General features: G+C 42.6%; 1 protein-coding gene across 3 annotated transcripts; it reads left to right on the plus strand.

Annotated features, from left to right (window-relative positions):
- Positions 1 to 1,026: 1,026 nt before the first annotated feature.
- Positions 1,027 to 24,716, plus strand: smoc2 (SPARC related modular calcium binding 2). 3 transcript variants are annotated; one of them, XM_080036386.1, is made up of 13 exons: positions 1,027 to 1,553; positions 7,371 to 7,533; positions 9,719 to 9,825; positions 9,970 to 10,069; positions 10,883 to 10,927; positions 13,207 to 13,254; positions 14,085 to 14,159; positions 17,133 to 17,352; positions 18,050 to 18,132; positions 21,858 to 21,957; positions 22,161 to 22,408; positions 23,108 to 23,145; positions 24,237 to 24,716. In XM_080036386.1, the coding sequence occupies exons 1-13, from the start codon at positions 1,479 to 1,481 to the stop codon at positions 24,258 to 24,260; spliced, it is 1,326 nt and encodes a 441-aa protein (XP_079892512.1). In that variant the 5' UTR covers positions 1,027 to 1,478; the 3' UTR covers positions 24,261 to 24,716. The 3 variants fall into 3 exon arrangements, with proteins under 3 accessions (XP_079892512.1, XP_079892514.1, XP_079892513.1); XM_080036388.1 differs by having other exon boundaries at positions 17,133 to 17,319; XM_080036387.1 differs by having other exon boundaries at positions 10,883 to 10,918.
- The last annotated feature ends 1,371 nt before the right edge of the window (positions 24,717 to 26,087 follow it).

Raw genomic sequence — 26,087 nt, forward strand, 5'->3', positions numbered from 1 at the left:
TAAAAAAGTTGTTTCATTACACTATTAGAATTATATAGAATTGTATTAGAAGACAAACCAAAGAACCAAAATGTAATAGGCACTTTTTTACATGATGGGCTAAAAGTAATTAGGCCTACGTTATGCCCTCAGCAGGCCGTTATTAGGCTACATTAGGCTTATGGGTTGTATTAGCCTATAGTTTTTCTTTTTTAATTGACCTACATTTTGGGTCGTTGTTAGGCTACATTATGGGCTCTTACAAGGTGGGGATTCGTTTTATTAACTCGTGATACTGTGCATTTCTCAGAATATACTAAATAAAATAAAGTTAAATGAGTAATGTGAGGATATACTGTATATAGCCTAGTATAATGCATGGTGAATGGTTTGTGAGAGCTTGTAATTACTTGTAATTACCATAGGGTGGCGTCATAGTCGCAAGGCGCTCTGCAGCTTTCCCCATGAATATAGGAAGCTCCGAGGACTGGTAAAAAGTTTTGTCAAGAAGAGCATCATTGAATGACCCGTATAGCCTAATGGTTGCATCTTCAATTCAGGCCATAATGTAGATTATAATCATTTAATAGGCTATTGGGTTACTACTCAGATGAGTTTTGTGTCCACCGCTCTGCGTTTAATATGACAGATGGAATGGGACAGATTCATGAATGATTTTTGCTTTTAGAACGATGGATTGCGTCTTTGTTGGTGTATTGTGTGAACGTGTGATACTTTGTGTAACTGTCTTTGGCGACTTTGATCATAAGCTTAGAGAGGATGGTTAACTCCAAATTGTATTACCGGTACGTTTGTGTGCACGTGTGTGACGCAGACTGTAGCCTATATAAAAGAGGTGTGAAGTAAGTGGATGTCCAAATGAGAGTTTGTGACTACGTCTCTTTTTCTTGCTGACCCTCCCAGCAGACACCAGCCTGTGTGATCCCCCGAACATCATCACAGGGTGGGGGCAAAAAACTAAAAAAAAAATCTTGTTGTGGTCTTGAGGGAGAAGGAAAAGAAAAAAAGGAGAAAGAAAAGAATACCTGATGTGTTTGCCTCAGCTACCAGCAGCAGACGGAGTCCCTGTAAAAGCTACACCTACCTATACCGGCTGGGGAACTGCCTGCATCCGATAAGGGATCTAGTCGACAAAATCAAGTGTGGAGGGAGGGGGTGTGGAGAAAAGAAGTCGAATTGAAGAGAGGGAGAAAGGGAGAAGACACCGAGGGAGGGGAAAAGGTCAGGGACACGGGGGGGTTTATCGCACTGCCAGAAATAAGGAGAGTGTCTACACCATCGCTTTGGCAGACGAAACCAAGGAGACGAAGTGAAATAAGCCAGCAACCCCTCTCTCCACCACTCACATTTTTTCTTGCAAGGACTACTGTGGATTTTTTTTCGACTTCTCTCTTGTGTGCTCTGGGCAAGTTCAAGCGACACATAGTGAATTTTGGACCGTGCGTAATTTGGAGAGTTTATTGCCACGCTGTGTCAGGATGCGCGTCTGTCCGCTGCTGGTCGTCCTCTGTCTGCTCTGTGCTGGACGCGCTCAAAAGTTCTCCGCTCTCACGGTAGGAGGATCCGCATAACTCCCAGAATATCTCTCATTATATCCATTTGTAAAAACATAGTTTCAAAGTAATGGATATCGTTATGGGTTATATGGCAAAAGAAGAACATTTTTACAAAGAAAAAAAAAATCTGAAACAGTCTGGTTTTTGTCCGTAAATTCATAAGCGTAATGTTCATCATCGTTTAGGTCTTCATTGTGGGCTCTCTCTCTCTCTCTCTCTCTCTATTAATTCAAATATACATATATAATTATTAATATTAATAGACATAGAGACATTTTAATTCAATCACAGAATTATGGCCTATGCTGACTCTAGGATTTTAGATAATCTCTTCAAAAGAAGATTTTACTACTTGTTTATGTTTCATATCCAGCAGATATTCAGGCAGAATTTAAGAAGAGATGTACAACTCAATAGATCAATAAAAGAGGTTTTTATAGAAAAAAAGGCTTGGTGTTCGCTGTGAGTATTGTGAACTCTGTCTTTGTGCAGTGTGTCTGAGATGCTGCCGTGCCTGTGAGGAGTTGACTGGTCTATTAGTGGCACCACTGTGGTTAGCTTTTACCTGCCTCCCAGCTTCTGCCTCTGTCCTGTTCACGCTTGTTATGCCAACGGCTGTGTAGATGCTACTACTCTGCTAGCAGGTCTGCAGCACCAAAGCACATGGCATTGTTTACAGCAGCAGCAGAGTGATGAATCTGACCTTAAACTGTGGGAGAAAGTTCATCTTTAAATTCAGAGGAGGAGAATTACATGGCCAGGTGCAGGGTAGTAAAGGAGGAATGATAGAGAGTGGAATGTGTTCTGTCAGAGGAATTACCCCTTGATTTAGAGGTTGACAGCAGCCTCCCATTGCACACTTATTTATTGTTTTGGTGAAGATGCCTTAATATCCAATTTGAAACAAATGGCCACGAGTTGTTAACCTGAAGGTGAAGGGTCGGAGATCTATTCTCCCTGACACTACGGAGTGTGGAATGTGGGAGGAAGTGTGCCACTGAGCAGATGCTCCCCCTGAATTTTCAACCTGATACATAAAGTTACACACACACACACACTCACTCACTCACTCACTCACTCACTCACTCACTCACTCACTCACTCACTCACTCACTCACTCACTCACTCACACATACACAGGCAGTATGAGTACAGGTAATAGCATTGTTTCTTTGTTGAGCTGGTAATATTTACCCGGCAGTGAATGTAACGTTTAGACGAATACAGCTGTGTTTGTAGTGTGGTTGGATATGACACATCACTATGCTCTGGACATGACTGTAAGAATGAGAAACATTCAAACTCTATTTGATTATTGCATGTTTGAGTGGTAACTGTCTGTGTCATATCTCCCCACTGGGGTTCATAAGACAGACTGTATTGGAATAGCACATGTAGCACTGGAGTTGTACTTTACTTTGTGAGTGATTAATGGTTTATTGTTTGAATGACACTGGAGAGGTTACTGTTGGTTTCAAGAAAATGTCTCCATGTAATATTTTGTGCATATTTGAGGTCAAACAGGCAGTCAAATATATGGGATATTTGCCCGGGCTATTCATGAGGCAGACTTTTCCATAGTTTATGGAAGTATGAAATAGTGTGTGAAAAGATGGGAGAGCTTATAATATTGGCTGCCTTTTTTAAATCTAGAGAAATTTGTTTTTCGTATTACATATGGGCCCCAATTGCCCCCTATGATTTTCTAAATTGTGCACCTGCCCAGAGATTATTTTTTTGTCATGAGCAGTGGTCTTTCACACCACCTCTCTTTCTTTTTAACATCTTTCACAGCAATTAAATGCCTTCTCCTTTGATTGAGTTAGTAGCCTGGTTAAAGGCTGTCACTTTCTTCCCCTTCCACCATGCTGGAAACTAATGATCCCCTTCGCATCCTAGCCTCCGCGCAAGACACTCCCGCCAAGGCAGTTTAACACGTTAGCTGCAGCTCTCAGCTGGGGCCCCCATTGACCCTGCGGGCCGTGGTGTGAGGGGCCTCTCGGGGTGCTGGAAGCGGGGGCCTCCCAGCCCAGAAGGCCCTTATCAGCCTACAATGTGCTCTCTGCTGGAGGTGCGCCTCCTCCATACTCCATTCAATCCCACAATGCTGTAGAACCAGAGGGAGGTAATAGGATTTGATTTGTATGCTGGTTGGTCTTGGAAAAAGAATATCTTACCCGTCTCGTCCTCCCTTGCCCTCCCTTGCCTGTCTGTTTTTCCTTTGCAAACCTCTTGTAGGATTTGAGCAGATACAGAATGCATCTTCCAAGAGAGATTACTCAAAGAAAACAGTTACCATGGAATAAATAAGGCAAATTAAAGTCAAAGAAAAAATGTATAGAAGACGGCAAGAAAAATATATTAATCAATAAATGGATTTGAGTCATGATATGTGTTCTTTCCTGTACTAGTCTCCTTTCTATGATAAATGGGGCTGAAAGCTTGTCCTGCATGTAGCTGAGGTGGAGGCCATCCATCACTCTCCACTGTGTTGCTGCTCATGAGGATGGTGGCAGGCGGCTAGCAGAGGCTGGAATGAGACATCAGGGGAGTGTCAGAGCTCTGCCTCCCTCGCCCATCCATCACCACAGGCCAAATACACACAGATCTGCAGCAGACAGCTAACTACCTGTAGGAGTACACAGGAGGAAGAGGTCCTCAACACACCATTAGTCTCTGACGCTTCTTCCTCTCACAGGCTTTCACATCTTATTTGTTCTCCTCCTTCAGTGTGGCCAACTGGGACTTTGAATGAAACGCTTGGATGTCTGATACAGAATCTGGGTGGTTGATTTCATGGGTGGCTGATTTCATGGCTAACTGTGTTTTTCCATGCTGTGTTCTTGGAGCTTTTTTGTAATCTCGCGGGCACTATAGCGCTCTGCTGTGTGCTGTACAGTGGACATCTAGCAGGATGCTGGGCTGTTGAATAACTCTGTTTGGGTTGTCAGTCTCCTGGCTTGCAGGGGCTGATGCTGATAATGCTGGTGTAGTGTGAACACTGGGGTGGCCAGCATGAGCTGTGGCGAGGATGGCGGTCCACCACTAAGCATGGCTGGATGCACTTAAACACCATCAGAGCAGTTACTGGCTTTTGTAGGTTGCCATCTCTGCAAAAAAAAAACATCCTGAGAGCAGCCTGTCACGCCTGTGAAGGGGTGAGCTAGGAGAATGTGAGAGAAGGGCACCACTGCAGAGGGATGCCCTCACTGGTGTGGGAGGACGGTGCAGGAGGGACGGAGACTGTCAGTTAGATGCATTAATGCAAACAATCCAAGAAACTTAGAGACCCTAACTAGGGGAGGCAGGGGGAAGTTTTTGAACACCAGTTGATTGTAGAGAAAAAACTCTATTATTCCACCAAAGCATTATTTTTCTGTATATCATATTTTATATTATGTTTTTAACCATTCATACAACAGTAGTTTTTCTAAAGATCCCATTAAATAACAGGTGTGTAGTTAATGAGAGCCATCTGTTTCTTAGTGTTTGTAAGTAAATGAAGATTCCCAGCCAACTCATCTCAAATTCAATGATACTTTCCAAAGTGGTAATTTTTTTTCACATATTAATTGACGAGAACAAACTTAAACATAGAATATCCTCCGAATTGTGTCAAAGCTTAACTTAACAGTGGCCGGTGGTACCCAACCTTTTTGGCTTGTGAGCCCTTAAAGTAAAGGAATGTCTGCCTGCGACCCGTCATTACAGATTGTGGTCTCAATGTGGATGTGAGAAGGATTTTCCCCTCTTAGGTTTTAGTGGCCCAAAGACCTAAAAATATCTACTGTCTGGGGCGCTGTTTTCCCTTGAGGTTGAAACACCGACTATGAACCACAACATCCCTGCATCACATCCAGCCATGAACTGTTTTGCCTGGTAATCTTTTTCCTTCTCCATTATTTATTTTCATCTCTTTGAATGTTGCTATCAAATAAAGGCATACAATGCCCTAAAATAATAAACCGGACATTTCACAACGAAAAGCAAAAATTGGGGGAGAAAGTAAGAAAAAATCTGTTTTGTCAAAACCCAATGTGACCTCTCATATTCATCTTTGGAGCTTTTTAATGGATCCTGCCCAGGGTAATGTCTCAAGATGATATGGACAAGTAGTCCAATGCTGTGGACGATGCTCGAAGTCTAGCTTTGTCCAAATGAAAGACAAGGCTTCATATATTTAATATAATACCTTTTCTATATCCCCTGGAAATCCACAACATTCGATCATACTCTGTTCATACCCAAAGGAGGAAGAGGTATTTCTGTCTACAGTAGGTGAAGGATGAGTGTTGAGACTTGGGCTTGCATTGTCCTTGCAAACGGCTCTCCAGCTCTGTAGTGTCAGGATACGAGTTGTGTTCCTCACATGACAACACATCATTTCTAGAAGTCAGTGGAGAAAGGGCTTGTAAAACTTTTTATAAAAATAGTTTTTGAAAATGTATTTCAGTCTAAAAGGCTCAGCTTCCTTCCCTCGCGGCTACTCTTCCAATTTGTTTGGACGGGCCTCTTCTCTCCCCCCCCCCCCGAAAGATTTATGAACAGGGTTGACAGAGTGGGCTGTATCCCCTCCTCTGGCCCAGGGCGATGCTGCCTTCCCTGCCAACCCTCTTCCAGGTGCATGCAGCCCTGCAGCCCTTCTCGTCTGAATGCATGGGGCTGCCACCAAACCTCATCTCTCACTTCATTTGTAAGATGTCAGACACAACACAATTTTTATTGGTGATCATCCCACCCTCTTAATGCATGTGTCTTTTCTTCTCTCTCCTCTCTCTCGCTCTCTCTCTCTCTCTTCATTGCCACACCCTCTTTTGATAACTCATAACAGATTTTTATGGTGTTTCTTTGAGTTTGATTATCTGCTTTATTCCACAGATTGTGTTGAGTGAGTGTGAGCTAAAGAGAGAGAGTTTCTGTCTGCATGTCTGCTGTGAATAGTTGACAGAGAGGGCATTCAGATAGAATTAAAAAAAAGTGCAAATATTTTTTTTTATAAGAGAAGACAAAATGGGTTTAGATAGGTATTTATCTTTGGATAGGACTGACTGAAAACAGCACCTGCATGGGCATAAGTTTGTTTTTTTCCACTGAACCCAGTTCATGTTCATTCTACCGTACGGAATGAATCACACAAACTTTATGAAAATCCAGTACTCACACTGTAGCCACACAAAGCTCCCTGACGTTTAGTTTATTCAGCCATTCTATCATTCACTGTCTATTCATTCATTGTAGCAGTCACAGCTTGTTGCCAGCCCCCTCACCACAGCCACTGCCCCATTGTGCTGCCTGGGCGAGGGGGTTTTCATACCACGGTGGCAGATACAAAGGTGGCATTGACACAGGTGATCCGATGCATTCAGCCAGGAGTCTCTGTCCTTGTTTCTCTTTTCATGGCTCAGTAAAACATCCTCAGGAGCAATTCCAGGTGAATACCTGTGCAGGTGTTGGCACGGACAAAGAAAAGAGGAAGCATCAGTCAAAGTCCTTAAGACAAAGACAAAGCACGGCTGCACCCTGACAGGCCTGAAGTGACACTGCATCATCTTTGTGCCTGTTTCTTTCAGTCTTTTCTACTCTATTGATGAGTTATGAGATGTTTTGAAACAGATTTCATTTGTGTGGCTGGACACTCGTTCTGAACTTGTTTCTGTAAAATGCATTTTCTCCTTAAGTCTTCGTGAATCCCTCCCAAATTACACCTGCTGTTGTGAAGATTAAAGAGTTTTAGTACGGAGCTCACTGATTCCAAAAGCTGTCTCATTTAGCAAATGTCTTCTCTGCTTATCTACTCCGTTCTCACTTGTGCAGTTCCTGCGGGTGGATCAGGATAAGGAGTGCAACATGGAATGTAGCGGAGCTCCTCGCAAGCCCCTGTGCGCCTCCGACGGCAGGACCTTCACATCTCGCTGCGAGTTCCTCCGAGCCAAGTGTCGCGACCCCCAGCTGGAGGTCATCCGAGGGCCATGCAAAGGTCAGGTCATGAGTCACGCTTCAGCGCCGCCTGGCACTCTCAAATGCGTAGAGGGGGTCACAGTAGAAACTTGTGGGTTAAATTCATTTCAGCATAATTGATTCTTTGAGTGCTGGGAGGACGAGTGAGATTGACACAGTGTGTGTATGTGTGAGTGTGTGTCTGTGGGTGGGTGGGTTTCCCGCTGCCTGGCTGAATTAATTCACCTCAATTTGTACAAAAGGACATGTATGTTATTTTTTCAAAGTGCTAAGTAATTTTTCTTTCTATGTATATTGTGGTTGGCTTTCATGCTTCCTCTCTCCGTCTGAGTCGATACCTGGTGGAAATCTACCACAGTCACAACAGAAATGCATAACAGCATCACTGGACCAGTACCTTCTTTATTTGTTTAGAATGGCTTCAGCTCTTTGAAATCAAGCTATTATGCAGAGGCGAGGGGATTTGAATGAAATATCTTGACAAGAATTAATGGTCTCATTTTCATCATACTAGATGAAGCTGTACGTTACGTATGTGTCCGTAATGTGACTAGAGATGAAAAGCAATAGGGAAAGGAGAGCCAGTGAGGTCAGGCAACTCACAGACTCCCTCATTGTTAGTCTTTGCTGGAAGGAAGCACCCATACACCCCAATGCTGCACCCCAAACCCCTTCACCCCCATCCCACTCACTAACTCTATACTGCTAGTTCATCGCTCTGCAGACTGGGGACAAAGCCCCATTCTTACACATTACAATATTATATCACTAATGCAGGGAGCTAGAGCGAAAGGGTTTGCTTAAAAAGAAATCTTGTATGATGGAAAAGCATTCCACGATTTTATGCCCGTGCTGGGTCTCTATGGCAACATTTCTAAGCGGACATCTGGATGTGGCGGACAGCGCCGGGACACAGAATAGAGGTTTCCAGCTAGGAAGCTGAAAGGGACGAGAGTCCATGAAAGTCGTATTGTATGCGTCAATAACATCGGGTCTATAAGAGTTGAGACCCCCCTCTGCTTCTGGATGGCCAGGGTGAAAGACACCGCAGCAGCAGCCGAGTCAGCAGCCCAAATGAACCAGAGGGCCGGTCTGGCCTAAAGGCACAGAGATGGGATTGTTTTTAAGGATGGTAAGAGTGGCACCACATTTGTTTTCTATCACGGGGCTCAGATGAGTCAAGTGTCCTTTCATTTTTTCCAGTCTGCTTGTTGGTCAGAGCCCCCTGGAGAAGGCTGATGGTTTCGGGTTTTTCCACTAGAGCTAACTTTAGAGCTTCTATAACTTGCTGTTTTCCTCCATCCGGAACATCCAGCGTCTTGCCCCTTCCCCTCGCCAGTGACAGTGAAACACACAAACTAAATTGAGAGAAACCAGTGCACATTCCCCTGCACGTGTCTAATGGATAAAGCTGTTAGCCATGCCCGCGAGATGCAGCCTCCTGACCAAACTGGTGAACGTTTTTACCGAGCATGAGTTATAGTTTTAATGTGATTGTAATCTGCTAGCCAGACAGGCACTGCATTGCAGTTAACTTGTTACACCCAGTTACCATCAAACCCATCATTGCCCAACATTTCCTAAGAGTTTGAACAGCTGGTGCCGTTGGCCAGGTGAGATGAAACAGCAGAGGAATGACAGGATGAGCCATGGCTCTGACTGAGAGATGTGAAAAGACTTGAGGTGCACAAAGATGAAAAGTTGCTGACCCACGTTTATATTGAGAAGTAATTGAAGGACAGCTGGGGCTGAACTGAAGAGATGGCCGAGGTTTGGGAGGAGAGTGAGACAGACTCAGACATTAAAGAAGGGTCAGGTTTTCCCTGTGCATCAGCCCTTTTCTTCGGTGACTGGAATGTTCTACAGGAGCAGCAGGAGCTGCTTCGTTCAGTAATGGCTTTACCACCAGGCACTGTGCAGGCTTGCCTGACTCGATCCTAATAAGACTAGGGGTATTGGTTCTATTCCCAGCCACAGGAGTATCTGCCACTTCCGAAATGTCTTGAACTGTTTCCCCTTCGACTCTCCTCTCTCCCAGCATCTAGCTTTCATTCTTCATCATGTGTGAGATTCAACATCTTCTACTGACTTTTAAAGTATGTTGGTTTCATAGTTGTGCAGCATAAGAAAATAGTTGAGCTGTGGGCTGAAGTATCGGTCTCTGTGATGTGTCATGATTCTAGTGATTTGTGGGGCTTCTCCAGATACATCCAGATGTGTAGCAGAGAAGAAGTACACAGAGCAGCAGGCCAAGAAGCTCTTCCCGCAGGTCTTCGTGCCTGTATGCAACCCTGATGGCACATATAGCGAGGTAACAAAAAGATACTTCTTTAAGGGAAAGCATTAGACTATGGTGTCCTCTATTTTCAAGAATTGCTCTTTTCTCCTGCATGAATTTAAATGTAATTCCTGTCGATGCCATTTAGTGTGTGTTAACCTGCTCTTTGGATGACAGGTTCAGTGCCACAGCTACACTGGATACTGTTGGTGTGTCACCCCCAATGGCCGACCCATTAGTGGCTCAGCAGTGGCAAATAAAAAACCCCGATGCCAAGGTGAGTAAAACCCAACAACCTCATCCTCATTATGTATGCATATCTTATGCCTTATAAGGTAAACAGTTATACATACTGGGTATTTGCAGGTCAGTGCACTAGTACACGCATCTCATTTAGTAACGTATGACATTTAAAATAGCAGATTCTTACTAGAATGCTATTTCTGTAATGTTGTGAAGTAATGATGATAGATCAAATTCAACACAGAAAGCTTGACATTCCATGTTGTGCGGGGTGTTATCCTAAGTCCTGTGGGAAAGTGGTCAGTGACTGGACTGACGGCCACAGGGTTTTAGAACCATTCAAGGATTGAGCGTTGCTCAAGGCATGGAGCTGTGGTGTAAATTAACCTTGTAGAAAATCCCTGCTGCAGAGTTGAGCAACAAAGTTAAACTGTATGGAATGTAAGTGTTCCTTGAGGATGGCGTCTGCCAAACAATCAAGTAACCAATGCCACATGTCCTCCCTTTGCGTCTTCGTGGGGCTGTCTCAGAAGTTGCTGCAGCCTCAACAGTCAGAAAGCTCTAGAAGTAGCGGCAATAGTGACAGTCGTAAGAATGTAACTGCAAGCTGACAGCTGTGTATATGAAGTCTACAAATGTACATCTCTATCAACATTCAGGTTGAAATTGATTGGAGCCAGTTCGAATGAATTAATAATATTCAAAAAAGGCAGAATAGAGTTTTACGGTCGTTATCTCCTTGATAAAGTATGGTGGCTATTGCCAAATTCTTAAAGTATATCTGAAAATGTATAATTTTTTTAGGTTAACTACTAATTTTTATTAATTTGAATCTTTTGCCTTTCAGGTTCAAAACAGGAGAGAGCAACTACACGAGAACCAGGTAAAGCAGGTGAGACTTTATTTCAAGAAAATGCAAATTAACTATATATTTGCCTGTGTGTTTTTGTTTATCCCTGTGCATGTTTCTACCTATCTAAGCATGCATGTGCATGTGAATTTATTTTTATCTCTGTCTGTTTGCCTGCAACTGTATGGAAGATGTGCAGGGTGGGTCGCCTGTTAGGGCTTGCCTTTCTAATATTTTGTCAATTTGAGAGAGAGCAAGTAGCCTGAAGGTTGATATAAAGGCAGTTTGTTACTGAGTAACGAGTCTAAGGAGAGAGGTTGCAATGAGCTTTAATGCACACCGCCAGCAGCTACAAAGCATATAACCGCGTGCTGTCTTTACTAGGCAGCCAAATGGCCAGGCAGCCGCCAGAATGGAGGAAAACTGACTCATCATAAGCTTTTCTTCTCTGACTTCGTCTCACTTGGTTTTGGTTCTTTTTCAGCGACAGTCAAAAGATACAAGGAAATGTTCACACTTTATCCTCCACCTACTTTCCCTCTGTCTCTTATCAACATTTACCCTCTTCCAGATATACAGTAAAACCACTCTTTTTCCCTACAGCTCCCCTCCAGATACTGTATATCTTGCTGGCATTTTGCAAGAGACGATTTGTTTAACTGATGTGATCTGAAGGCTCAGAAAGAAAATTTAAATTTGAGCTCACTCCGATGATTTCCTTATGTGATTGTGTGTTTGTGTTTGCATGCATGGATGTGCATACAAATATGAGAGGTTGAGTGTATGCATATTGTGTTTGTCGGATGGGTTATTCCTGTCAGTGTGACATTTATGTCTGCGCCTTTCTCTCTGTAAACAGTCTTGGGTATAGTGTCCGTCTGAGCCCAGCCAACTCATTACACATGAATCAAGTGGGAATGTAAAATTTGAGAGAGAAGGAGGGATGGTGGGAGAGCAAAAGAGGGAGAAAGGGAGGGGGGTTGTGGTTCAATCTGAACTGGTTAGATAAACAGGGTGGTGAAAGCAGGATAAACTGTAGATTTGTGGCATGCCAGCACTGAAAATAGCAAGGATTGCATCAATATTTTGATTCAGCAGAAGTCCATAAGTCCCATAGCATTCAATGGTGAACATTTCTGCACTTACTGTAGATTATCAAAATATTAGTAATGTTACATTCTAAATGCTTCACCTTAAACCCATTTGTGCTGGACTTGACAAATGTATTCACATGCTGAAATCATATGCAGCTGATGACTGACAAACAGCAGTTAAACTAATGCTGTATGACCACAAATAGCGCGGGGGTTTCCTGGCAGATGCTAAAAGAGGTGTTACAGTCATGTAAAAGGCCGCAAAGTAAAGATAGGTCATTAGTGGTTTATCATACATCCAAATCATAAATACACTTTTTGAGATGGTATTTCCATCCGTTAAGTGAGCAGAGTAATGTCTTCCTCAGTCAGTCAAAGTGACTGGATGTATTTTCATCCACCAAGAATGCTTTGGATAATGAATGGCTGGCATAACGAAACTTAAGTTAAATGTGAAATCCTGATTTTGCAATGGAGAATTCATTGTTAAAGAAAAGCAGTTTAAGCTTAATCCCTGTTTGTGGAGCCACACATTAGAGATGCCATGACTCATGCATTAACAGAGCTTTGCTTTGAGCAGAATGAGTGTACCACACTGAGGTTAACCACACCTACGGCCGTGGTTTCACCCTAAGCTGCTCAAAACCTCCATCCCCATCTCCCTGCCACCGCAAATCAAACAAACAAACAGAGACCAAACAAACACTGACCTTGATTCGCCCACTGTTAATTGGTTTACCTCAGACTTGGCTAGCGCATTCTTTACCTTCTGTGTCTCTCCCACCTTCTCACAGCTCTCATTACTCAAATGCAGCCAATGGGAGGATGGAGAAGAACATCCGGGACAGTTGGTCCTGATCATCTCCTTCCTCATTCAATTAACTGACCTCAATCTGTCCTCCATAGCATAATGATCTCACTTGTTGCATGAAGTGAAACCATGGAAATATATGACCACTATACTTCTGGTTTTCTTCCTCTCTTCTCTTACTATAAGTCACCTCTTTCAGTTTTCAACACACAAACACACACACACACACACACACACACACACACACACACACACACACACACATCTTCTTCTCTCTCTCATTCTCCTCACATCTACTGCTGCATTCCTCTTTCTTGGTCGGGCAACGTGCAAATCTCAAAAGGTTCAATCTTCTCTAATCTAGTTTACTTTCGTAATTGTAGTCTCCTTGCAAATATTCTCCATTCTAAATGCAGATGAGACTGGCCTAGTGGTGGATCCACAGCCTGCTGGAGATGAAGAAGGTGAGCTATATCTTTCAGAATGTTAGTAAAAACTGTTTGCTACTGTGCCTGCATTAACTGTGACACCCCTCTCTGACTCAGAATGTCTTCTCAAAGTACGACTTTGAAGTTAAAGTACTTTGTTGTACTCTACTTCTATTTAATACTTAGCTGACAGCACGTGTTACTGGTTCATTTAGATAGCACAATGTTTCATATAAAATAAATCATCATCTTTAATTAATTAATAAATATGCTACGTTGAAAGATAAAAGAATACCAAGCTGAAGAAGTTAATCATCTTCAGTGTTACCAGCTGCAATATTAAAATGCCTCTTAACTGTTATTGAATCTGTAATTACATCTGTTAATTTGATATAAAGCATCACTGCAGCATCTTTATGTAATGGAGTCTATATTATTATATTGCTACATTAGTGTCCTTTAAACTCCAAATGGCCAAAGTAAACAGCTTCCTTCATCTCTAGTTCAATAAAGATAAGCTGACACTGTCAATGGGAAGCACAATAAAAAATGTCAAATTTGCATTGGAGCACTTTTATTGGCCTTTTCTATTATGAAGAAAGCAGCATTTTATGATTTCAAGTTGATGTCATCATTTGTGAAGGAGGAGACTCGTAGTTTAGCTACCTCTCTTTTTGCTGCTACATTTTGGGCTACAGCTGTCATGTGCAATTTACTTTCCACTTCCTCTCCAGCCATTCGAGATACAATAACCTTCATGTGCATTTTACAGTCTGTGAGTTTTGGAACCACCAGGTTTGGCTCAGATGATATATGAGTGTGTTTTGGATCGAAACTAATAAAGCTGTCTTGGTGATTTCTTTCAGACATCATTTCCCAGTACCCCACTCTGTGGACGGAGCAGGTTCGCAGCAGACAGAACAATAGAACCAGAGCACCATGTGAGTTTCAAAGACCACTCTTTCTTTAATGACAGCGATCGGGTATTTGCAAACCCGAACTGAAAGCACGCACTGTGTTTTTCCTACTTGTGTGAGCAATCATGGTTTGAGGCTGTTCCTGTCTTTTAAGGACAGATGGTGGGTTGTGAAACCAATACAGCTTGGTGTTGGAGTGCGTAAGGCTTTGAGGATCTGCTTCTCTGTGGTATCCGTAATTATCAGCACATGGCACAAACACAGGATCTCCTATTCTTCTGGCTGGTCTGTTGTGCTCTCTTCTTTCACACATGCACGTGTATCTTATTGTGCAGTTGCTATTTGGGGAAAATGTTACTTCTACGTTAAACAATGCTATTTTGAGACCAGCCTAGAGTTGAGTACCCTCTGTGCATGTGTGCATTTGTGTGTGTGTGTGTGTGTGTGTGTGTGTGTGTGTGTGTGTGTGTGTGTGTGTGTGTGTGTGTGTGTGTGTGTGTGTGTGTGTGTGTGTGTGTGTGTGTGTGTGTGTGTGTGTGAATCACATTATCATAATTTACAACCAAATAAAAAACCCTGAGAAATGCAGCAGTGATGGTTTTGATTATCATGTGCTCTTTGGGGTATTGGGGTGAAAAAAAAATCAGCCGCCTCAACAAAGAGAACCCATACGGAAGAACTGGAGCGAAGCGAGTCGGTTGAGAAAGCGGGGAGGCATTTCATTTGGTCTCTTTTGTGTGGGTAAAGATCTCTAATGAAAATAAACAAAGAAAAGGGATATGCATAATCCCGCAGTAGCTTCCGAGCCTTGAGGCAAGCAGCGAAGAGAGGGAGAGATTGGTGATGAAAGCCCTCATGGCCAGACAAGCTCTACTTTCATCCCTGAGTGTAATGCTCAAATCTCTGTTGGAGAGCTGCGCATCAGAGAAGGAGGTTGCTGCACACAAATAAGTCTGATTAGATCCTGCTGAGGCCCTGCAAAACCCCATCGAGGCTGCTGTATGGATGAAAGTGAGGTTCATGACACATTACATTATTCCCCTGGGAAATTTTTAACATGTAAACATATAGATCCCTGGTACTTTACAGTTCCCTGGCCTGCAGTACTGTGTGGATGTGTGTGGGTGTGTGAGTCGGCCCGACCGACCACTGTTCTGCTTGTGTCTTGTCTGTTTCTCTCTCTCTGTCACACACAACCACTGAGGGCAGTTGAGTGTCCAAATATTTACTTAAAGCGGCAACGAGTAACTTTTAAATATCTTTTAAACAGCCTCATGTTTCCTCTCATAATCATAAATTACCTTTAACAGCAAACAAGTCCATCAGTGCAAAGAAAGACGTTTTTATATAGTTTTTATTACTGCATTTGATCTGGTCGTACACCCAGTCCGATTTTCGGTTCACGCGTGCATGCTCTATGGTCACATATCCGCATTGGTCGCAGATTTCAGTGTGGCGCAGGAACGCGATTTGAGAAGCCTATGGCTCCAGGTGAGGGAAGGGGATAGGGAGACCAGATCCCAATTCACCAGATGTGGGACAAAGACTACGTTTGTGCGGGACAAAGTGCCGTTTTCTTTAGCAAAATAAACTCGTGTCACCACCAGTAATGCCAGAGACACGGCTTTCTATATTAAAAAACACTATCTTTAGATCAGCGCGCAGCAGTTAAGTTAGCTACTGTTAAACAAATAGAGTTAAGGCTGCGGCTTCACATTAAAAGCATTTCACTGGCTTCACATAAGCATTTCACTTGACAAACGTGAGTTGGCTTTTATTTTGAAGTAACAGAAAGGAAATGCCGAAGCAGGCAGCACCTTCACAGAGCCACTGAGCCCAGCAGCCCCCCGACAGTGCGATACACACACACAGAGACAAACGGAGAGACGCACACTCACAGACTGCTGTCTCCACACAGCTATCGGATATATAGGCTACCAGATTATAAAACACGCATTTAAAAAGGGGGGCTCACTTTCAATAACAATGCGGGACAACGTCTCAATTTGCGGGACGTGTGAAAAGTAATGGAAATGCGATCTGGTCACCCTAGAAGGGGAGCGGGAGCCTTGTTTGAGACAGTTATTTGTCGTCATAATTGATAACGGGGCTGAACCATCAAAGCAAAAAAAGAAAATGCAATGAAGAAAAGCAAAAAAGGGAGAGTGATAGGCGGGTGGGAGGGCGTTGCCAAGCAACGTATAGGCCTACACAATTTCACGGAGTGAACCTAGACTGCAGTGTTTACTCCTAAATGAATGAGCGGTAGCCTACTAAAGACTCGTTCAGCTCCGTGAGAGGTGACAATGCATCAACTCATTGCAATCAGGAGTGTTTAGCACTTACTGGCATTAGTAGATGCTGTGTCACCACCACTCTCACCGAGCCGAAATGAGTCCACACACGGACACGCACCATATTGCTTCCTGATTATTTGAATCTTGCAGCCCTGCACGAGCAAGCAAACAGCTTCACGACAGCTGGCGTCGTAATAATACTACCGCTTTTGTTCAAAGGTGTCGCCAACGTGCCGACTTACTCGTAGTGCCTTTAACTTGGGGCATTGCGAGCTGTACTTAGTCATTAGCCCGTTAATGTCCGTAAACAGTGCTACGGGGGGCTGATATAGCAGTCTACACACAGTGTCTCCGACTGCTCATCCTCCACCCCTTTCTTTTGCAGCTCTCCAGGGATATATAAGCAATGCTGAGAGTATTAGAGAGCAATGTGTGCATTTTGCTATTTAAAATAATGAATTTAAACATACAATATGTTAATGCAATCCAAATCCAAAATGTGTCAGCCAGATCTGGAAAGGTGTGACTCTTATTCTCAATTGTTCCTCTTGTCGAGTGTGCGTGTCTGGGCGTGTATTTTCCAAGTCACACAACCTAGACCACCTAGTTGAATGCTGTCTTTACGGGCGGTGTGTGTGTGTGTTTGTGTGACGAATCCCCTGACACTGATTCCCATATAACCTCTGACCCCTCTCACCAGCCTCTTCATGTGACCAGGAGCAGCAGTCTGCCCAGGAAGAGGCAAGGCAACACAAGAATGATGCTGTGTTTGTACCAGACTGTGCCTACGGAGGACTGTACAAGCCAGTCCAGTGCCACCCCTCCACCGGCTACTGCTGGTGTGTGCTGGTGGACACCGGGCGGCCTATACCTGGGACCTCCACCAGGTCGGACGGACTTTACCTTAATGCAGATCATGTGTAATATCGGCATTTTATTACTCACTCTAATTTAAAAACAGAAAAAATGCTTTTCTATTTAAGAATCAGAAAATTCATGTACATTTGACATAGGCAGGTGGACATTCATCTCCATTGCCGATGAGAATCAGTACTCAATGGTCTGTTGAGCTGCAGGTCAGAGGTCAGTCAGGCTGGCAGAGTGAGGCACTAGTACGCTCTTATTGAGCAGCAAGGCTGGGTATCACATTAACAAGCCTTCAGGCAGAGTGCCAGACAGCACATTAGCACACATATGGAAGCATGGATTTTCCCCCTTCTCTCTCCTTGTCCCAGGCCAGCTTTTGGCCCAGTCACACAGCAGCAATCAGGGCTCGGCCGGCTCTCCAAGGGAGACCGTGAAAGCTTCCTTGTGTCCCACGCTCCCTGTCTGCCTGTCTGCCTCTCTCTCTCTCTCTCTCTCTCTCTCCACCCCCCCCCCCCATTCTGTCCTCATACCAGCCCCAAATCCCTCCTCTCTTTTTGGATGTGTTTCATAGCCCCTGGTTTGCCATAAAACAATTATTTGAATCCCTGAGATTTAACTGTACGGAGTAATTTGAAAAAATGGGACTTCTCTCTGCTTTTACAACTAGGATAGTTTTACTGTTATAAACAATGTCTTACATCCATTTTGATTGAATTGGCATTTTCTCACATGGTGTATTCTCTGACACAGGTATGAACAACCAAAGTGTGATGGCAATGCCAGGGCCCACCCAACTAAACCTAAGGATCATTATAGAAGCAGGCATCTTCAAGGTACGTCTTTAAAGACTGGATTAAGTCTCTGTTTTCCCTCTTTGTTCAGACCACATGGTGAAGTTCTTCAGCAGTTGGCCTCCAACGGCTGCCGCGCCTCTAAGGTTGTGATAACAGTGCGTGTGTGTGTTTGTTGACATCATTAGCACTGTTAGTGAAGGAAATGCTTGATAACGAGTTGAGGATTGCCAGATACTGCTCCTCTCTGGTCAATAAGCAAAGAGACAGAGACGGATCGGGGGTAGGAGGATTAATCTCTAACTGACATGGGAGATGGAGGATAGTGGGATGATAGCACGGAGGAAAAACAGCAGGCAGGAGAGGTAGAGAGATAATGGATACTAGGATGCCAGAGACAGGTAGTGATAAAGAGACTGACAACAGTGTAGATAACTAAACTGGAGGTGGGAGAGGGTTTGGGGGTGGTGGCCATGGGGTGTGCTTATTTACAGGTGAGATTGTGTTACACTTAACACTGCAGTATTTAAATTCTTATATATTTGAGTGGTATTTACAAATTTAAACAAGTTTTTATTTTAACTAAAACCACGATCTCTCCTTCTCCCTGACCATTAACCTTACCAATCATAAACCATACTGGTACCCGATCAAAACAACACTAGTTTGTTGTCCTGCTGATATTGGCTGAAAAATCAGAAAACGCTTATATAATGAAGGGCTGTTACCAGCAGTGTAGCTCATTTAAGCTATGTTTCTAAATCATTTTTTAAATGAAAATACTACTTAGAACTGTCTCCCAAACTGTTATAAATGTCAACTAAGTTTAGCAGAGCTGCTTCCAGTTTAAACTCACATATTCTACTTATCATGGACACAGTTTTAAAATACAGTGGATGAAGTGTATTCACCTTCATTTTCTCACATTTATAAGTACTAATAACCAATATTTAGTTTTTATAAGTAAGTGCATGACTAGTCACCTTATAAAACCAATGATATGCACAGTAGAGTTGTAGCTTTCAGGTGCTGCATACAACCAAATCATAGTTTAAAACTTAACAGCGCTTGGCAATTTAGCTGTTTTTTGGTGGTTTGGTAAACATGTTAATAATCCAGCAGCATATGAACAGAGCTGCCTCTGTTCACGTCCCATCCACAACTGTTTATGTGACAGTGTGCCAGGCCAGAGCACAGCTCTCTGCTTGCAGGTGCTGCATTTAGCAGCACTCTGTCTCTGCTACGGCATCCAGGACTCTTGCACAGTGGGAATAAAACATTGGGATAGACTGTCATAGATGAATGCTCCCCAGACCAACTATGTTACTCATCTTTGCCTTCCAGTGGCAGGGCTGGTGTATATTATTGCTAAGATATTGAGCAGGAATAATTCCAGTGAAAGCAGAAAGTGTGAGGGGTCAATGGGGTGGAAAAGAACCACAACTATCCAATGAGAAAGACCTCAAGCTCAACCAAACACCTCCTTTAGCTATAGTGGTAGGACAGAAAAAACAATACACTTATTCAGCCATGCACACAGTCTTCATTCTAAACGTGTCACTGCACCGTATCAGCCAGGTCTCCAATTATATAATACAATCTGTGACACAGTCAAAAAACACAGCATCTTGTTTTCTTTATGAGCAATTGCGTCAACGGCTGTAAACCCTGTGACTGTATGAACCAGGGATAATTATAAATGTTGCCTTCACATTGCTGCAGCCCATTTGCTGTTGAAGCGCTGGTGTTGAGAGGTTTATGGGGCGAGATGCGAGGAAGGAGAACTTTGCCCTGAAAGGAGCAGGAGAGGAAAGCAGAGTATTTGGCTAGCATTCTGCCCAAAGCGGTATCATGGGATTGCATCGGGGCAACCATTGGGAGCTGCGGCTGTGAGTGCTGACAGGGCCCTGCCCCATATGGCTCTCTAGAAAAACATTGCTTCTTATTGACAGTAACACACGGGCACACACATGCAAACATGCACTTACTGGCCAAATTTTTACAGGCAGCTGATATATGAGGCATATGAATAGTGGTGCAGCTGTTAGCTTTTCAACAAGCAAAAATATAATGCTTTGCGGCTCCCCCCTTCTTGATTTTGTCCCGCATCCGTCAAACTTGGGCATTATATAATTATAATCATTGAATAAGACCACACTCGTTTACGACTGCAGTCTTGAACTGAACTGGAAATGGCCAGACTCAAATTCCTTTGAATGACAGCAGAAATGTGTGTCCTGCCCCTCAGCTAAACAGTGTCCAGACAAAAAGAAGCTGATCTGTCCCGCCCCCACCAGAAAACCCTTTACTGCCAAAAGGAAGGGACGGGAGCCATACCTGATAGCTTCCCCTTTTGAATGAAGTGCAGCCACAATCAGATTCCTGCAGCTTTACACAGAGGACGTGTGCGCTCCATGAAAAACACAAAGCATCAAACAATTCCAACTGCATCCCACAAATATCTCTTCAGTCAGAAGCCAGAAAATAAAACGCATTGCCTTCTGCGGGTACAATTGTGTGACTGTCTAGACTCATTTACCACAAGCGGCTCCACAAGGCACCAAGTTTGCCATTAACAGGTGGGTCAGATATTTTACTGGGCTAGAGCCAGAGAGAGCCTACTAAAACTTAAGTGCAATGCTTTTCAGCATGCAAATGAGACTGTGGAACAGTTTGAACATGTGGATGCTTAACCCTCTGCTCGGTGCAGGCTGCTAAAGCACTGCCTTACTTGGGAAAGGTGGAGTAGAGACTTAGTGCTGGGTGTTTATGCCGATGCTGGTCGCCACCTGTTAGAGAGGAGCAAAGCATGCTATTATCTCCAACACAGGAGAATCTGGCCCCGCAGGCCTGGGCCATAAAAAGAGGAGCAAACTGTGGAGAATTTCTATTTCACCACAGGCAGAGTAGCTGAGGGAAGCCGGACTGTGAGAAAGCAGAGGAGAGCCCAGGAATCTCTCAGGCCTCCATAGCCTTCAGCCCTTCCAGAACCACCTTGGCCTCCTCAGTGTTAAAACTATATAACCTGACAGACAATTACTATCATTAGGATATTTCCACCTTGTCCCTCATTGTAATGTTTTCCAGTCATTCTGCATGTAATGATGCTTCTCTGTTGGTTTTAGTATGCTAGTTAATGATAGAGTTTACCCTATAGGTTTATTGGCTCATTTTATCAGCCTCTTCTTTGTCTGACATTTCAAATATTAATCCCCCCACTACACACTGAAGTTCTCGGGATGCATACCTTTTAGATCAGACATCCCTCAGACAAAATCCTAAGTAACAATGTGTCTGTCAGGACTGTATTTGGTCCCCTTGATGTTTCAGATCAGTCTCAGGTGTTGTATGGAGCCTCTTGTTCATACATACAATATTCAGTAACATCTTCTGTACGCCAGCTGTCAAATCCACTCAGGGGCCTCCAGGATGATTGGCAGGTACCCTCTTCCTCCTTCAGATGAGGGGAGGTCTGAAAGTTTATGAAAGGCAGGAAAAGACAACTGCGACAGTCTCTAGGTTTTTGTTCTCCTCTGCCATCTTCCTGGGCTGTTCACGTTCAAACTACGCTGCCTGTTACATGACGTCCCACCCCAAACATTTATTAGGCCACCTACGTATGATGGCAACATTCCTCATCTTGTACTGCTGTTTACTGGGGGATAATTTTTCAGTGTTTGCTGTCATAGACATACACTTACTTCCATATGAACCGCATAATGCATGCACGCGTACACTCACTCAGGTGTCTGTGGCTTATTTTCCAGGCTGTCCTGGGGCAAAGAAAACAGAGTTCCTGACAAGTGTTCTTGACGCACTGTCGACAGACATGGTGCACGCCGTCACAGATCCGGCATCAGCAGGAAGGTATGACATTCGGAAGTGGATTTGTTCATCTAAGATTATTGATCAACATCAGTGGATTTAGTCATATACCAGAAATGCACAAAAATATTCTGTGATAAAGCTGATTTTGGTCAAATGTATGGCAACCTATTGAACTCCAGTAACTTGAGTTAATTCAAACAGGCGATTATTAGCTGATGAACTAATGTATGGGTGTCATTTAGGATGGCCGAGCCCGACCCCAGCCACACCCTGGAGGAGAGGGTGGTCCACTGGTATTTCAGTCAGCTGGATAAAAACTCTAGTGGGGACATTGGAAAGAAAGAGATCAAGCCTTTCAAACGCTTCCTGCGCAAGAAATCCAAGCCTAAGAAGTGTGTAAAGAAGTTTGTGGAGTACTGCGACATCAGCAACGACAAGGCACTGTCTCTGCAGGAGCTGATGGGTTGCCTGGGGGTGACCAAAGAGGAGGGTGAGCTGAACAACACAACCTATAGTTGAAATGTATTCCCCGATACAAAATCAACCTTCAAACTCGGATGTTGATGGATAAAACAACCATGGCAGTCAGATTGTAAATAAGAATTTCCCATTCCCAAACTTTGACATTTTTGTCTCGTGTTGAAGCGGTGTACCTGGGGCTATATCTTATCAAAGTTTAGAGGAATTCTTCTCGAAATGAAAAAAGTACAGGAGTGTCTAAGTTATGGATAAACAGATCAAACAGTAGCCTATCATTTTTTCATCATCACAGAACTCGATTAGCAGCATTGTATAGCTTGTTACTAACACATCAGTGGAATGTTCAGCTGGAAACACTGAAAAGTCCAGAGACAGCAAACTGATGGAGCGAAAAATGTAATTAACTATCGAACTACAGCTAAAGCAATATGATAGCAACAGTTGTCTCTTCAGTTGGCAAAATTGATGGTAGCCAGTTAGAAACAGGAAACCTGCTCACACATGTTTAAAACCAAGGACCCATTGTCTCATGAATTGCCAAGAATTTCAACCACTGACTTGCATACAGTGCTAGATTGGACGGCTCACAAGTGTAGTGACACTAGGGTAACAGTGCTTTCTGACGAGTATATTGTGAGACAAGGATGTGATGCTTCAAATAAACTGCATTGTTTGTTTAATAAGATGTATTTAACTTTTTGTCTCACAGGTGCCAAACCAGGAGAAGGCTTACCTTCCAGTAAACTAGTAAGTAAACTAATCCTCTTAAACAATTGGCTGAAATGGCTGTTAGAGAAATTGGTGGCAAATATGAATTGAATTGAATTGAATTGAATTGAAAATGTTCTTATTTCGTAAAAGTAAAAAATAAAAAATAAGCAATAATAAACAATAAAATAAATGAAAAAAAGTGGACAGTTACAATGAAAACCACAAATGAAAATAAACTATCCAACTCTTGCTTTACCTGTTCGAAAAGGGGTAAGAAGAAGAAAACGTATTTAATCTCATCCCTTCTCCCTAATTTATTCATATATAATGAGTATTAGCTTCCTTATTGCTGATATAATGATAATCAACAAAAAAAATATATAAATATATATAATATATTAATATATCTTAGTCATTTCTTTGTATTTTATTTTAAACTGGTTAATGTTTGGACATTCCTTGATCTCCCCACTCAGTCTTACACCACATATTGAAATACAAAACATTTTCCTGGTCGTTTTTATTTTCCCCTTAAATTATAACCCCCCTCACAATCACTGAATAATTGTTGTATGTTTAAAGGTAATATGTTGATTTTAGCCTTAAACATTATCTGTGTGATTTGAAATTCCACCAGATCTGTGAATTTTTATAATTTTGACCATATGAATAATGGTTTAGTGTGATCCAGATATCTCACATTGTGAATAATGCGAAGCGCTTTTTTTTGGAGAATAGTAAGTGAATATATTGAAGTTTTGTAAGTGTTGCCCCAGACTTCCGTACAGTAACTGAGGTATGGTAAGACTAATGAACAGTAGAGAATACGGAGTGATTTTTGATCTAGAACCTGTTTTACTTTGTTTAATACATAAATGCTTCTTGATAGTTTTGATCGTACGTGTGTAATGTGTGATTTCCAACTGAATCTATCGTCTATTATAACCCCAAGAAATGTATTTTCATAAACTTTCAATTTCAACTCCATTTATATTTATATGTATTTATGCAGTCTTACTGTAACATTGTATTAATCTCTGTAAGTGTAGACATAGACAGAATAATACAGTCATTACAAAAGTTATCATGCAAGTGAACGCTTAACACCTTTATTTTCTTCTCCTCAGAATCCCTCGAAGAAGCAAGGCTAAACCAGCAGCTGAGATTTCCCCTCCCACATGGAGAATCTGCCCTCACCAATCGGCAATAATGGAAACCATAGTATTTGCACTTTGTACTTTAAAAATATGTAAATTCACTTTGTAGAAATATGGTATTTAAACAGACTGCTGAATCTGTGAATGATGTAGTTAGCTTTTTATGTCCTGACAAACAAAAATTATTCAACACATACAATGTATGTGTCCTTTGTGTGTCTAAAAACTATACTTTTCAGAGTTGTACAAGTTTTCATGTTTGATGTTGCATTTGTGCCCTTTCCCCCAGTGTAATTTTTCTCTCTTGATGATGTTATTCGGATATATAGATGGTTTGCTACACGGCTACTTTAACATGAACCATACCATCTCTAATGTACTTACCTATAGCGTATGTTCTCGTGCTTTGTACAGCAGTTTGCAAGAATGTTTTAAACATAGATCATCAAAACGTCCTACATGTTCACATGTATTCATGTTTTAGAAATAAAGAACTCTTTTATAGATTTTGTTTTCTTTGAGTCTGCCAGTCTTAATGCGTCTAAGACGGTTCATTGGGTCATCAAATTCCTTTGTTTCTCTCTAATCCAATTAGTCCTCTATATTTTCCTTCTCGTTATATAAATCTTGTAATGCCTTTGCCATTTTGTGTTTTCTCACTGTGTCTTTAATAAAACACCTTGTTGACACAGTCTTTAGGAGCCAAGTATTAGTCATACATAGCAAAGCTCGTGTATCATCCCATTTTCAGAATGCTTGCCAAATCCCCTTGGGCAACATTTTAGAATTGGAAGAACGGATGGTATTTATTCTGTTCTCGTCACAGATTTCCCATGTAGACTGAAGACAGACAAATGGACCAATCTCGGCTGTGTGTTGTATTAGTGCCCATTACAAGTGTGTTATTTGAGCCAGTGCTTGTGTGTGAACGTGTATTTGCATAAGGTATACTTAAATGTGAACAGAAAATGTACACGTCAGTGACGTTTGAATGGATTCTTTCTTAGAGAACAACATTTGGCTCTGGGCAGCCTTAACGCTTTACACTACTGTACATTGTTCCTGTCTGATTGGGGCTACTAAGTGGTAAGCCATGGCTTTTCACACAGAAAGTCCTCTATAGGGGCTGAGCGACTGACCCCAGACTGACCTGCTTATTCAGGCTTAGCCTCTAATTTATGATTAACACATCAGTCTCCTTTCCGTGATATAATCCAGCCCAATGGTCAGGTTTTAACACCCCAGGGGAACACGGAGGAGAGATTATGACTTTCTGCACTAAAACGGTGGATTAGAGAAGGATGACCTATGGCCTTCTTAAGCACTTTCTCCTTCTACAGCAAAGAGAAAGGGAAATCTGAAGCAACAATCAGAATCCTGCTAAAATTATAATTCTATCTCACAATTCAGCTCCATCTTTTTGCAACATCCCTTATTTACACCCATGTTCCTATTCCAAATCCCCCTGAAGTTGATGCTAGCACCATGCCAAAACCAAACATTTGCTTTTCCCAAAGAGCCATGTCATCTGTTAATGTGGTTGTACTAGTTGCAGGTGTAGCAGCGCGGAAGCTACACAATACTGCTGCTCTGTGCACTCCTTATCCAAAAAACTCATCAACCCTCACAGAAACCTCTAGCTAATCCATGATTCTTGCCAAAGCTCAAACTTCCACCAAACACAATGCTCAAGCCTTGTCATGTGTGAGTTCTACTCCCCTGGGCTGAGATGCATGTAAACACCTTTTACGATTTGGCCATATGTCAAGGCATGGTTTTTTGAATATGTTCCCCTGATGGCTTGGCCACTTGCCTGAACTG

This window comes from Ammodytes marinus (genome assembly GCF_949987685.1).
Source record: "Ammodytes marinus genome assembly, chromosome: 11".
NCBI classification, from domain to species: domain Eukaryota; kingdom Metazoa; phylum Chordata; class Actinopteri; order Uranoscopiformes; family Ammodytidae; genus Ammodytes; species Ammodytes marinus.